This window comes from Lepisma saccharinum, chromosome 21 (assembly GCF_977018435.1).
Source record: "Lepisma saccharinum chromosome 21, izLepSacc3.1, whole genome shotgun sequence".
Lineage (NCBI taxonomy): Eukaryota > Metazoa > Arthropoda > Insecta > Zygentoma > Lepismatidae > Lepisma > Lepisma saccharinum.
Window position 1 is genome coordinate 36,242,630 of NC_139249.1, and position 12,883 is coordinate 36,255,512.

A 12,883-nucleotide genomic window follows, 5' to 3' on the forward strand; every position below is an offset into this window, starting at 1 on the left:
TCTGCATCTTCAGGCTAATCATGAAGATGAGGGTAAGATGGTAAGATGAAATTGATTAAGGTACGTTCACAAAGAAACACCAAGTCCATGCCAGAACTCTTAACTTGGGACCATCACTGGTGAGATGGCAAGTCCAACTCAACTTTTCTGACTATCAAGGCAACTAATACATTTTTATCTGTCTGTCCACAAAGGCATAAATATCATATCTTTAGAAAACTCCAAATTGAAGTCTAAGTTTAACTCAAAGCAGCATTCGACCTGTAAATCAAACTAATTAACCTGACTTAATGATATAACACTATACTTGTGAAATATTTTGTCAAGTGTTTATATTTTACATTATTGTCCATTTGCAGAGCTTTCTGGGGATTTGCAGACCATTTTCGGGACCAGGCCGACAGTCTACTCAATTCATTAGATGGCTCCTACAAACGACTGCTCCACGGTGAACTCTCGCTTTCAAACTCAAGTTCCAGCAATTCGCTAAACACGACTGGATCCGGTCGAGGTACCACTCCTCGCTCGAGGGCTTCTAGCACCACAGGTAGCACAGAAAACCTTCATCGCGTTCCCTCTCTTACTCGACGCTCGGGCATCCCCGTGCTTGCAAGTCCTAAGAGTGATGCAGGTGTGTCTTTTGTCTAGCTACTAACATGCATGGGCTAGGTAACTAATGCATGCTCTTTCAACACTTGGCAGCATTCATATTCCAAATGTTCACAGTGTACATTAATAGTTACTCTAATGAATCTGATGCGTAAAATAGAGAGATTTAGTAATAACCGTGAGAATTTTACTATTGCGTTAAAGAAAGTAATGATTTATCTTGTTAAAAATTGGCACTTTTTAGACTTATGTTGCAAAGTGGAAAAAGTAATTACTGTTATTCGCATAGAGTTATAACTGCGATAGCTCAGTCATTAGGGCATCTGACTACCATGCGAGAGACCAGGGTTTGTTCCCGGGCAGGGGAACAGAGACTTTTTCAACCTATTCAAGTGAGTCCAGCGCCAACCCAGCGTCATATAAAGTGGGTACCTTGAGGAAACTCTGGGGGGTAAAGGTGGCCAGGGGCATGGTGCTGATCACATCACCACCAGCTCGGCCGAGATCAAGAAAGTGTTGGGCCCTGACCCCACACCCCCTATACGCCTTCATGGCATAGTGCAAAGCACAGGGGAGCACTTTACTTTTTTAATTCTTGTATAGTTATCTAAAACCAAATCAGAATGGAACACTTCTATCATTAGAGCTGGATATCTTGTGTAGTTCCTATTTACTTAACAAAATATGAGGCATAATATTCTGAAATATGTAATAAGTGCAAATAATCAACTCTCACAAAGAAACTTAGGTATTTCAAGTATCAGTAAGCATTAAGTAAGTAGTAATTCGAATATTTTATACTTTTAAAAAATCATTTTTAAAAAGAAGTTTATTGCCGTTATCCACCATACTCGGTAAATTCCATCATAGCTCTGGATTTTTTGGATTTGATTATTAGTTGCAGTATAATGCATAATGTATTGAATTCGTTAGTGCAGTCTTCCAATTTCCTTGTTTTTTTCATCTCCTTTTTTGTAAAGGGTTAAAGTGGGTAAGATTCATAATTCGACAGACAAAATAGGGCAATTTTGTGTGCTCTAATTTTCATATTTCTGCACTTTAAATGGATGATAACTTTTTGAACAGAGAATTACATTATTTTACTTCCATTTTCTTGCATATATAGTTATCATTTGTTGTAAATACATCTGAATATTTGGAATGTTGAAATTACACTTGCAGAACGTGCACGAAATTCAATGTGCTGTGTGAGGAACGATTAAAGTTTCACTGCAAGAGTGGTGGCATTGACTTAATTACAGAGGGTATTATGGTTCTGTCTCCACCCTTACATGCCCTCAGGTATAGTACTAGTAATAGAAGCAGATATATATAGGGAAATGGAAGACAGTACAATGTATGTGTAAGGCTGAAATAATTTTAAATAGGTTTATTTGTAACAAACAAAAATGCTTTATGCTGTAATTAATTAATATAATTGAATGCCGCCAAATGCTTGATTTTACTGTTCCAATACTATCTTCTACAATTTTGTATGTATATTAGCTTTGCATTAAATCAAAGCTTTGAACAAGTGTAATACACATGTAACTCAAACTGAATACAATCTCAAATTATACACTGTGGTCAGAAGTTAGTTAGGACATTTCAGTGATGAATGGTGGACTTATTCATATTACAAAGCAGCCGAAACAGCTTTCAGTTGTTGACTTCACTAGTAGATTGCATCACACAAGACAATCAATATAAAAATGGTGACTGTTCAGGAAACTGCAATGGGCATTTCATAGTTTCACAAGCAGAAATCGGTAATAATCTATGCAATCAAAGTACATGGCATTATTGAACTTGTGGATGGCAGAAGTCATTGGAACAATAATGCCCAAAATGCATGCATAGCGAGAACTGAATAGTAACGAAATATTGCATATGTCAACTGCTGTGATCCACTGTTTAATATGGCTGGATAAGTTATTCAGTTCTTTTTTTAGGGATCAATATGAAAGTTTCTCGTAGTTTGTCCCAAGGCTCGACCTCGATGGAGGCATAGTAGTTCGGATCCAACTTTTAAACTGTAGGTCCAGTTCCGATTAGCCTTACTGTGCATAAAATATACTTAAAACACAAAATCAGTCCCACAATCAAATATTCTTCCAGCTAACACTATCCACTTCAAAAGCTACCTTAATTAATGTATGCAGTCAGATTACTGCAATGAGTTTTGTTTTGAAAATAAACTGCATCACATTTGTTTTACAAAAGTAGGGCATATGAATACATTATTGTACATAAAACGATAACAAATTGGCAGAATTATTGGTAATTTTATTAGTACACTAATGTGCTTCTATAAATGTGCTTCATAATTTGTGACCACTCTGTATAATATCGTGATTGCGTAAAGCAGGTAACACAGCTGTTGGTTTTTGTATACTCTTGACTTCTTGTGAATGGTTCTCTTGCAAGGGTATCTAAACATAATGTGAATTGCAGCCAGTCATTCAGCTTTTTGCAGTCTTCTAGTATTATAAATTAATATCAATACAATATGTTATTTTGTAACTGCCCAGAATGCCACTTGGAGATTCATACTGTGGATAGTGATGTTGATTTTCTTAAGCAGATATTTATTTGTGAACACAACACACGCACCATCTGCAAAGCACAATATAAATTCATCAAAAAGTTTTAGACAAGCATGACTAAAATTGACACAGTTCTAAAACCTTCGCAAGTTTTGGACATTCCAGTTATTTCACAGAATTTGATATTATTATAAGTGGGAAATTTTAATCTATTCAGTTTTGAATTGTTGTCTAGTTAACATTAGTACCACAATGGCTGCAGACTGGTGCCACAATTAAGCACTTTCAACAAGTCTCCCTAGAAGAAACATTAAGCCATGAACAAGACACTATTTAGTGACTAATAGGTCAAGTTGTGAACTATAAATTTGACACTTTGGTTCAGTTTGAAAGGTAGGAATTTTTTTTTTACTTTACTTTTTTTTTACTTCAGATGGACAATATTTTCCCAATTGTGCATATGTCAGTTTTTCATTGATTGTGGAACAGTACATGCATGCATACATATTCTTTTCTTCATTCCACTAACAAGAAGTAACAAGCTATTTGGATCTCTATTTTTCTGTTTATTTGGCCTTATTTTATTATTTTTTTTCCATTATGCATTTTCTAATTTCATTTCAAGTTGTGTTTGTTTTGTGTGTGTAATTGTTTTGCTTCATGCGAAAAAAAATCCTTTTGCAAGCCCTTTGTTTTTTCTACCATAACTTTTTCATTTCCTATTGTAGTGTTGTATTTTTTTAGTATTGTTATGAGAGATTTTTGTTTTTACCTCTCCCATTCCTAGGACTGCAATTTTTCTATATTTTTTTTTCTTTGCTCGTTGCATTTAGCCAATAATTTTTTGCATGATTTCAGTTTTTTTTTAAAAAAAAAATCCAAATTGCATTGTAGGAAAACACTACATTATTATTGGAAGTAATCATGTATAATAATTGCATAGGAATTGTGCAGATTGCAGAGATCTTTATTGGGAATATTATGATTCAATGCAATACTAGATAAAAAGTGAAAACTGTACTTTAATAATATTTTTTTTCAAGTTTTGCTATTAATTTATGTGTCCATTATCACCACTCATCTAGTTTAGATTTTACTATTAATAAAAAATGGCTACAAACTTTGATTTTTGGATGATTATCTCAGATTATGATCATTATTGATATATCTCCTCCTGGTGTGTAGTTTTAAGAACAAGTCATCTACTTCACCATTGGCTCATAAGTTCAAAATGTTAATTAGTATCAAATGCAGTAGAACTGTTGACATTAATCTATTATAGAGGCTGAAATTTCTACATTTTGTCGATGTTTCAATGTACCTTGCTTTCATTTTTTGAGGAAATATGAAAGTATTAACTAATAACAAGTACAGCATTTACATTAATATTAATAGTTCTTCTGTGATTATGGCTCTACAAAGAAGCATCAAAAATATATGAATTGTATTCACTTAAGAATTACATTCTTTTGCTCACCATAATACGCTGAGCACATAAATATGAGAAATTCTATAAGTGTACTTATCTGCTGGATGTCTATCCAGAAATATAAATCTCCTTCAACAGCTATTGTAGGAGAGTTGCAAAAGAAATTGGGTTCCAGGCAGCAAATTTCTATTAACTTGTAGTGAAACTTCAGGTTGTCAAAGTGAAACCTGTTTCTTGTTTCTTCTTTTTTTTTCAAAACCAAAGTAGTTCAGTTCGATTTTGAGAATTTTCTTTTTTTAACTGTGCTTTACTTACATCTCAGAAAGCTAAGTTCATTTTGGTAATTATTGTCAGCAGTGGCAGTGATTGGGTTCCAAAACTAAGGGAGTTTACTTTCCATTGGTAGATAAGGTTTAGCATAGTTCTGGGGCAAAAGTGGCAAAAAGTGCCCCCCCCCTCCCCCTATGCAGTCACTGATTGTTAGGTGAAAAAGTGTGGAATGCTCCTCCATGCTGGGATGTTGTCTTTTTCAGATTAATTGATTAGATTAAGTGCAGTATTTTGAAGTGTTGTTTTGTTAAAGTTGTCAAGATTCAGGGTAAATGTTAACATTCACAGTAATAGAATGGACCTTAAAATCTTTTCTCCCCCCTCCCCCCCACTAAATATGTTAAACATAATGAGATGGATTATTTTGCATTCAAAATCTACAAGAAATGTTTGTCACTACTACGGGCTGATATATTATCAACCATGTTCTGTTTAATAGGCTCCAAATGTAGTATCCCTATGAAAAAACTTTCTCTGTTCCCCAACTTGTTTTGTTTTTCGTATATGCTTCCTGGCTCACTTATCATCCTCAAATTTAATCTCTCTCACATTATATTAATTATATGATTTAGGTACTCATGTTTTCCACAAAGCTGTTTTAAGTTATTTTCTATTAATTTCAGTAGCCACTGCCACCATCCTCGTTGGAATTATGATTTATATGACCTTGGTCTTTTGTATATTTAGTTTTTAGTGTTTTGTTTATTTTCTTTAATACATTTTGGCTTACATTGATATTTTATCACTATCAGTAAATTTTCATATCAGTGATACCCAGTTAAATCAGAAAACATTATCTGGAGACAAGAACAAATAATCACTAGAATTTTTACCAGTTATTGATGTGATTGTCAATTTTGAAATGTATTTTTATAACAGTCCATTGATAACGTCCAGACCAAAGCATATACAATTTACATGGTGGGCAAGTAACTAGGCATTGAAAATTACTGTAGTTTTTGTATATTTAAGCAATCTAAATTAAACTTTCTGTTACTTTTCATCCACCCTACATAATGTAGTTATGCATAAAAATCTTGGTACATACTATTTAAAATGTGTTTGTGGTACAGGTAAGTGGAACCTCAAATATATGTTTTTCAGAGGTCTTGTGCTGGAAATCAAGGAAAATATAAACTTCAGGATAGAAATCGAACTTTTTCTTGCACTAGAACTGAGCCCTACATATCAAAGTAGCAGTTGTGGGAATATACATAGTTGCTATTTTGTATATGCTATTTAACAAGGAAACATTATGAGTTCCCAATATAACCTATATCATTCAGTTTTCAAAACTATATATTTTATGGGAATATTTAAAACTCCCTTCCAGTATAAAATAAATTACAAGGGAAAGATATTCAATGTGATTGTCAAGTCTTCATAGTATCTGTTCCAAATTATTATATACCAATAACAAGAACCAGCTGTTATGACAACCACACATTTACTTTCTGTTAACTACCATCTTTTCTTTCTTAGGTATCAATGTTAAAAGAAAACATATTTGGAAAAAATAATGATTAGAATTACATTTCCCAGGGGTGGTGAAACGGCAGTTGACTACAATGCTGAATATTTTAGTTTCAATCCCTGGTTGGAAACTTGAATTTTTCTATTTTCAATAACATCATTTGTGTGGGAAACTACAAGAAACACTGTTCTAAACTCACATTTTGCTTGTCTTATTCAAAATCCATCTTTGCACATTCACATATGTTTTAGAATTTTCAATACAATAGTCATGTAATATGCCTTGTAGGTTTGTGTACAAGGTACACTTTAACTGACAATTATTAATATCAGTTTACCGTTGGAATTTTTAAATATTTTCCATTTGATAATCCACTCTAGAAATGTTGTCTAAATATTATTACTGTATGTGTAATTGCTTCACCAGTAAGATTGGGTTACCTTGAAAATTAAAAATTGCAGAAGAAGTTCAAAAGTTCAAAACATTTGAATTCATCACCCAAGGATCAAACCTAAAATCTCCAGATTGAAAGGCAACTGACTGCCTTAACCACTCTGCAATTTCAATATGCTTTAGAAATTCACTCTACCATGTCAATATGCTGTAGAAATGTATTCTAATCATTGTTTTGTATACGTGTAGCTTTAATGAAATACTTCCATCGCTTGGAAGTATTTCATTAAAGCTACATGTGTACAATTGTAATTTTTTAGTGCCGGGAGGGGGTTCAATATATGCATGTCAAATACATTGTTTTGAAAACTAAATCGATTTATACGAGTCATATTGTAAACTTCTAGTTTCCTTGTAAGTGTATTGTGTGCAAAAATGTAAAAGTTAGATTCCACTGTTTGTACTTGCATCTCCAACTGTTGGTCTTTAAATGTGATTTTCTGGACAGATGGGCACGGTGGAGGATCTCCAAGACACAGCCCTGCTCTCCGGTCCAACAGTGCCATAGACTTGCAAGCTGCACAGCGTGCGAAGGCAAGAGCCCAGTATGCAGCCGCGGCCAGGATGAAAGTGGGATCGGGAGCTTCTTTACGTAAGTAGAGATGACATTTTCATTTTGTAACTTTGCCTTCTGGTGAGGTAATGTATATGTATCCCTGGAATGCATATGTTGTATTTATTTTTTTGTAGTTTTTCTGTGTTGAGCTTTATTCTTATGTGTGTATTGGTATGCAATTGTTGTAACTGACTTACTAATCCTTCATGTAATTTTGATACTACAAATATTGAAATTGTATACCTTTTGTTGAACATCTCTGATTTTTAAAGCAATGATTCTGTTAGTTAGATAATAGGAAGTTTGGCGTATCAGTAGTTTAGTAAAATAGTTCATTATTTTACTAATTCAATAGCACTCATTTAAGTTCAACAACTCTGTAACTTTGCAATTACAACAAATTTAGAAAAAAATTATAAAAGGGACAAACAGTGAGATTTCTTATTTAAATTCTCTGTTTTATCAATAGACATTCCTTCTTTCCTTAACCCATGACCACTCGGCATCCTCATGGGGACATATACTTTATATTTTTTTTCTGGTATATTACTTTGTTTTTGCATTAATTACCGATTTCTTATTTTAACATTTCTGTTGGTTATTACATATTTATGTTTTTCTCGTTTCATCAGTATTATTGTATTTTTAAAATTTGAAACTCAATACTCATCACTGCAAGGATGGAAAAAGCAGTACTAGTGCAGTGGTGCTCTGTACATGCAGGGTTTTGTAACCTACCACTCCAAATGAAACAAAGAAAAGGGGGGGGGGGGGTCTTTTTTTATGATATTAGCCAAAATCAATGCTTTTTTTCTGACAGTTTGCAACAGTCTACATACCAGCACCTCTTCAAAGGTGAAAATAAAACTAATAACATTTTATTGTAATGAAACAAAAAGAAGAGAGTGAGTGTGAAAAGAGAGACTACATGGATACACGATCACTTGTGTACACACAACACCACAATATTTTGAGTAGTTACTATGATGAATGAACCAACACAATAAATAACAAACCACTTGAAGAATACTGAAACTTTTTTTTTTTTTTACATAAAACTGCTTTGTGTTTGAAAAGACATTTGATTTGTAAAGTTAAAACTGAAATTTAAATTATTCTGTTAAATGATAACTTGCTATCAGTCTGCTCAGCATTATTTAAAAATGGCAATTATCTAGAAAACAGTATATGCAAAAAATACTTTTTCATTAATTTATGCTTATATAACATGGTGTCTACTGACCTGGGAAACCTGGAATTAGCCTGGAATCTACTTTTGTACCTGGATAACCTGGACAAAGCCTGGAATTTAACCAGAAACCTGGATTTTTCTCAAAATTACCATTTTCATTACATATGTCCACTTCACTTAGGGGCTTACGTTTTGTGAGTCGTGGATGGCGACCACGGGGATACCTGAGCAGAGTCTGTCACTGCCTCCACTTGAATTTTAGGGGGAATGCTGCGATTCAAGGGATATATTCGTTAATTTTGAGAAAGTCTGTGAAAGCTTGGTCCTGTGTATGACCAAGTATGTACACTGGTGTGCAAAACCTAAGGACGAAAGTAAGTTTCGCATGCTGTGGCAGTTACAAGCGGCATAGATCGGTGAAACTTGAACCATACATACAAAGTAATGTTACAGTATGATACAGGAAAGAACAGAGAAAAACACGTAATGATCAGAACAGAAAATGACATTTTTACGCATAGACCGGAAATTACACGGAAGGCACTGCGACTCATGATGGCCCCGTGACATTACAGAAGTAATGAAATGGTCCTTAGAAGGGTGTGTGATCACCACGGACAGCGATGCATGCTCTGCAACGTGCTCCCATGCTGCTCACAAGGTTGGTAATGAGTTCTTGTGGTATAGTAGACCATGCCTCCACCAGCGCTGTTGTCAACTGTTGGATGGTTGTTGGTGCATATGGACGTGTTGCAAGACGTCTCCCCATTGCATCCCACACGTGCTCGATGGGATTCAAGTCGGGGGAACAGGCAGGCCAGTCCATACGCCGAATATCCTCTCGTTCCAAGAGCTCCGCCACTTGCGCTGTTCTATGCGGTCGCGCATTATCATCCATAAAGATGAATTCGGGGCCGACTGCACCTCTGAAAAGACGCACGTGGGGAAGGAGAACAGTGTCACAATAACGTTGACCGGTGACTGTACCGCGTTCAAAAATTTGGAGGTCGGTACGCGCATGCAACATTATGCCTCCCCACACAAGAACACCTGCACCACCAAAACGATCATGCTCGACAATGTTCCTAGGTTCATTGCGTGTTCCCACCTCTCGCCAGACGAGTGTACGTCCAGAATCACTACTCAAACTGAATCTGCTCTCGTCTGAGAAGAGAACGCGACCCCACTCCTCCTCAGTCCAGTCCTGATGTTCTTGGCACCACCGCAAACGGTGCCGCCGATGCGCGGGTGTCAACGGAACGCAACGTAATGGCCGTCGGGCAAAGAGACCACACCCATGCAGTCGACGTGTCACTGTGGATCGTGAGATTGGACGAATCGCTGTCCTGTTAAATGTGTTTGCATTTCCACCCGCTGTTTGACGTTGGTCCCTGCGTGCCTGTTGCACAATGTAGCAGTCGTCCGCTGCTGTAGTTGACCGTGGTCGACCACCACCTCTATTTTGCACAGCAGTGCCTGTGGTTCGGAACGCTCTCCATGCACGTGAAACAATGCTGTGGGCAATCCCAAACTCCTGGGCCACACTCGTCACACTTCGTCCTTCTTCCAGTTTCCCGATGATTCTTCCCCGTGTGAACGCATCCAAATGTTGTCTCCGGGCCATGTTGTTGTGAGTAACACCACCACAATGCACCTTAACAGCCCTCTGACTGACACACACTGTCTCGTCCCATTCATTCAACTGCTTCGTGTTGTTGGAGCTGACCCATTCGGCGCAATGGTCACGCTGGCATCATGCCATGCAACTTCTTGGTCCCTGTGCATGTGTAGTCAACCTCTGGCAACATGCTGCCGGGCTTTCATTCATTTGCACCGACTACGAAATATTTTATGTTACTTTATCTATCTCGTCCTTAGGTTTTGCACACCAGTGTATAAGTATGAGTAAATTTTGTAAAAATGAAGTAACTGGCCATTCTCCATCCAAGAAGAATATGCAGTAACATGTAATTATATAAATTAACATATGCTTAGAATTTAAATTAATAATTTTTAGAACTTTTTTAGTAAAAACAAAGTGTAAAAAATATACTACTACCAAGGGATATGAATTACACATTAGTTACTGCAAATTTTTCTCAACTGGCCTTCTGGTATGGGTTATTAACAATAACAACTTTTTCTTTGTTTAAAAAATATAGACCTGGAAAATAATATAGACCTGGAAAAAACCTGGAATTTAAAAACAGACATTTAGTAGACACCCTGTATAAGTAATTTTCCATCAAATAAAGCATGTGCAAAGTAATAAACAAAGAAAAGTTAATTTCACTGTTAATGAGAGTGTCATATCAGTTTTTATGAGATGACAACACTGTTCATCCTAGGCACAAAAAAAAATTTATTTCCTAATTATATTCATAAATTAATCAGTAAGTGATGTAATAGGACAACCTTAATTTGAAATGGTTTGCACATTACACTGATCTTAAGAATATAGGTCATAGTTGAAAAACAAGTACATTATATACACTCCTTAACATGAACATATCATTTATGTGTGTATACCGAAGTAAGCAAAAGTGGTTGGCAAAACAGTTGGCCAATGGTAATTTTGGCTGTGGTTCCAACATTTTGACCAACGTGTGGTTTTACTACGTTGACCCAATGTATGGTTTTGCAACGTTGGCCCAATGTATGGTTTTACTACGTTGGCCCAACATACTGAAAACTAAAGAATGGATAGGTTTGTTTTCTGATATATATACATAATTTATTGTGAGGCCAAATGTAAACAATAGTTCAAGCTATTTATGAAAATAAAAAAAAATACACAGCACTATCTCAGTCACATGGTATCATTGTTTTGAAGGCACCATACCTTCAAGTGGTAGCAGAGAAACCTTCTAGAGTTTACTTAGTTTTCCATCAGTCATGGAATTTAGTCTGCACATAACATTGCTTAACCACGTTCAAAATAATACCTGCAAGAATGTTCTTGTTCTACTACAGCAAAAGAGACAAACAATAAGCAATTCCCAACACATCTTCCATCCATGGTGGCTGACAAAGGACTGGTGAGTGATGCAAGTTAAAAATAGCTTCTACTTTCATTACAAATATATTATATTTCCAGTATGTGCTGTGACTGAAATATTCAAAAAGAAACACTATTACATGTCACTTACTTTACACACTAGAATTTTCAGCATTCTCCTGAAACTTGTCTTAGCTTTAAAAAGTTGTTTATAAAACTGATTTTGATTCACGTTTCCATGGTTGGGCAAACGCTGGGAACCACCGTTGGCCCAACGTAAGACTAACGCTAATTTGCCAACCAACGTAAAGCCAACCTTTTCCACATAAAAACAGACGTTGGCCCAATGGTGGTGGTTACTTGGGTATACAGTATATATACACACACACAAGCCATTAGACTTAAAATGTTGAGCAACATGTCCTCGAAAATATCCTAACTTTTTGAAGGCATCTTGCTGATGTTTTAAGAAAAAAGAGGCTGTCTAAGCAAAATTAGGATTTAGTCAGTGTGCGAAATGCCCTTCCTTTCTCCTATACCATGTGTTGCCCCAAGTAGCATCAATGTTACAACCTGTATATTTCTTTTGTGTTTATTTGTTAAGTTTTAATAAGAGTGATACATTTTGGACATCGATAAATATCATAACGACTCCTTGTCAGTACATCCCTGTGGTAAGTAGCATGGAAAGAAGTCTCAAAGAAATAAATTATTATTAGAGCCATATATTTATGGTGAATCCAGATCAAGAATTTGGTACAAAAGCTAGGCACATTTCAGGATCAAAAGTGGCATTTCGGTGTTAAAATGGTGAAACTACACTTACTACACAAATTTAAAAAATTCGCTTCTAATAGCACATTTTATGTAGTTAGCAGGCTATTAAGTTTATTCCTGTGTAACGTAGTCCATTTTTCCTTCTCAAATATTTACAGTAGAATTAATTAATTTTCCATGATTTGCATAACTCGCAGGATAATTCAGACTTCAGAATGGTAAATAATCTCTAAATTTCGTGTGTAAGAGTGTGTTTTACGTTATGCATCATGTCGTGACAAAACATGGTAGGAAAATCCACCTCATACCTTTCGAAACATGTTCTGATAAAATGGTTGCAAAACTTCCACACGTGATAAAATTGACAGTGATATTTTTTTCTTCTCTTTTGTACTGCTTACAGGAGATGAGCATGGACACGGTAAGTTTGAGACAAGGAACAGAAACAAATACATTTTGCTGCTTTCTTGCTATAAATACGATTTCCAGACTCCTTCATGCTTGCATACATTTCTTACT

General features: G+C 35.6%; 1 protein-coding gene across 8 annotated transcripts in view; it reads left to right on the forward strand.

The window, feature by feature from the left end:
* Positions 1-12,883, forward strand: part of chb (CLIP-associating protein) — a 391,332-nt gene that overhangs the window by 333,873 nt on the left and 44,576 nt on the right. For 6 of the 8 annotated variants that reach the window (XM_083142339.1, XM_083142344.1, XM_083142341.1 and 3 more), the window contains 3 exons: positions 360-631; positions 7,290-7,433; positions 12,768-12,785. In XM_083142339.1, coding sequence (XP_082998465.1) covers positions 360-631; positions 7,290-7,433; positions 12,768-12,785 — 434 coding nt within the window. The remainder of the gene's footprint in view (positions 1-359; positions 632-7,289; positions 7,434-12,767; positions 12,786-12,883) is intronic. The other 2 variants (XM_083142345.1, XM_083142340.1) reach the window with 2 other exon arrangements.